Source organism: Eimeria necatrix, genomic scaffold (genome assembly GCF_000499385.1).
Source record: "Eimeria necatrix Houghton genomic scaffold, Enh_scaff1421, whole genome shotgun sequence".
Taxonomy (NCBI): Eukaryota; Apicomplexa; class Conoidasida; order Eucoccidiorida; family Eimeriidae; genus Eimeria; species Eimeria necatrix.
Window position 1 is genome coordinate 1,593 of NW_013652153.1, and position 908 is coordinate 2,500.

The 908-nt window shown below is 47.5% G+C and overlaps 1 protein-coding gene across 1 annotated transcript; it reads left to right on the forward strand.

Moving 5' to 3' along the window:
- Positions 1–274: 274 nt before the first annotated feature.
- On the forward strand, positions 275–733 carry ENH_00013420 (hypothetical protein; the record flags this gene model as incomplete). The annotated part of the gene is made up of 1 exon (XM_013579051.1): positions 275–733. One exon carries the CDS (start codon positions 275–277, stop codon positions 731–733), a length of 459 nt encoding a protein of 152 aa, XP_013434505.1.
- Positions 734–908: the final 175 nt, after the last annotated feature.

The window sequence follows — 908 nt, forward strand, 5'->3', positions numbered from 1 at the left end:
AAATAAAAGAAATAAAGGCCTCGAAAGTATCAAAGCAAGAAAAGTAGAAAAGTCCTGGAGTTCCAAAAAGGCGAAAAAGTGCCAAAAAAGTGCCAAAAAGTGCCGAAAAAGCTCCAAAAAGAGCTGAAAAGAGGAAATTGAAAAGCAAATTGAAAAGAATTCAAAAAGGAGAATAAAAAAAAGAGAAAGTGGAGGAAAAAGGAGAAAAAAGAGCCCAAAAAAGCAAAAAAAGAAAAAAAAATATACCAATTGTGTGCTCTAATGTGTGGGGAAAATGCCGCAAAGTGCACAGCGGGATCGACTCCTCCGGGGGATCGACCGAGTCCGAATAACACTGCGTCAAAAACGGAACCACCACCTGCAGCAGCAGCAGCAGCAGCAGCAGCAGCAGCAGCAGCAGGAATTGCGGCAGCAGCAGCAGCAGTTGTGGCAGCAGCAGCGGGAGCAGCAGGAGTTTTCGCAGCAGCGGCAGCAGCAGGTGCAGCAGCTGCAGGAATTGCGGCGGCAGCAGCAGCAGCAGTTGTGGCAGCAGCAGCAGCAGTTTTCGCAGCAGCAGCAGGCGCAGCAGCAGCAGGAATTGCGGAAGCAGCAGCAGCAGTTTTCGCAGCAGCAGCAGCAGCAGGAATTGCGGCAGCAGCAGCAGCAGGAGTTGTGGCAGCAGCAGCAGCAGCAGCAAGAGCAGCAGGAGTTTTCGCAGCAGCAGCAGCAGCAGTTTCAGCAACAGCAGCAGTAGGAGTATGAGTTGTAGCAGCAGCAGCAGAAGCTGTAGCAGCAGCAGCAGCAGTTGTAGCAGCAGCAGCAGCAGTTGCTTCAGCAGCAGCGGCAGTTGTGACACAACAAATAAATAAAATAAATAAATAAAATAAATAAATAAAATAAATAAATAATATAGATAAATAAAATAAATA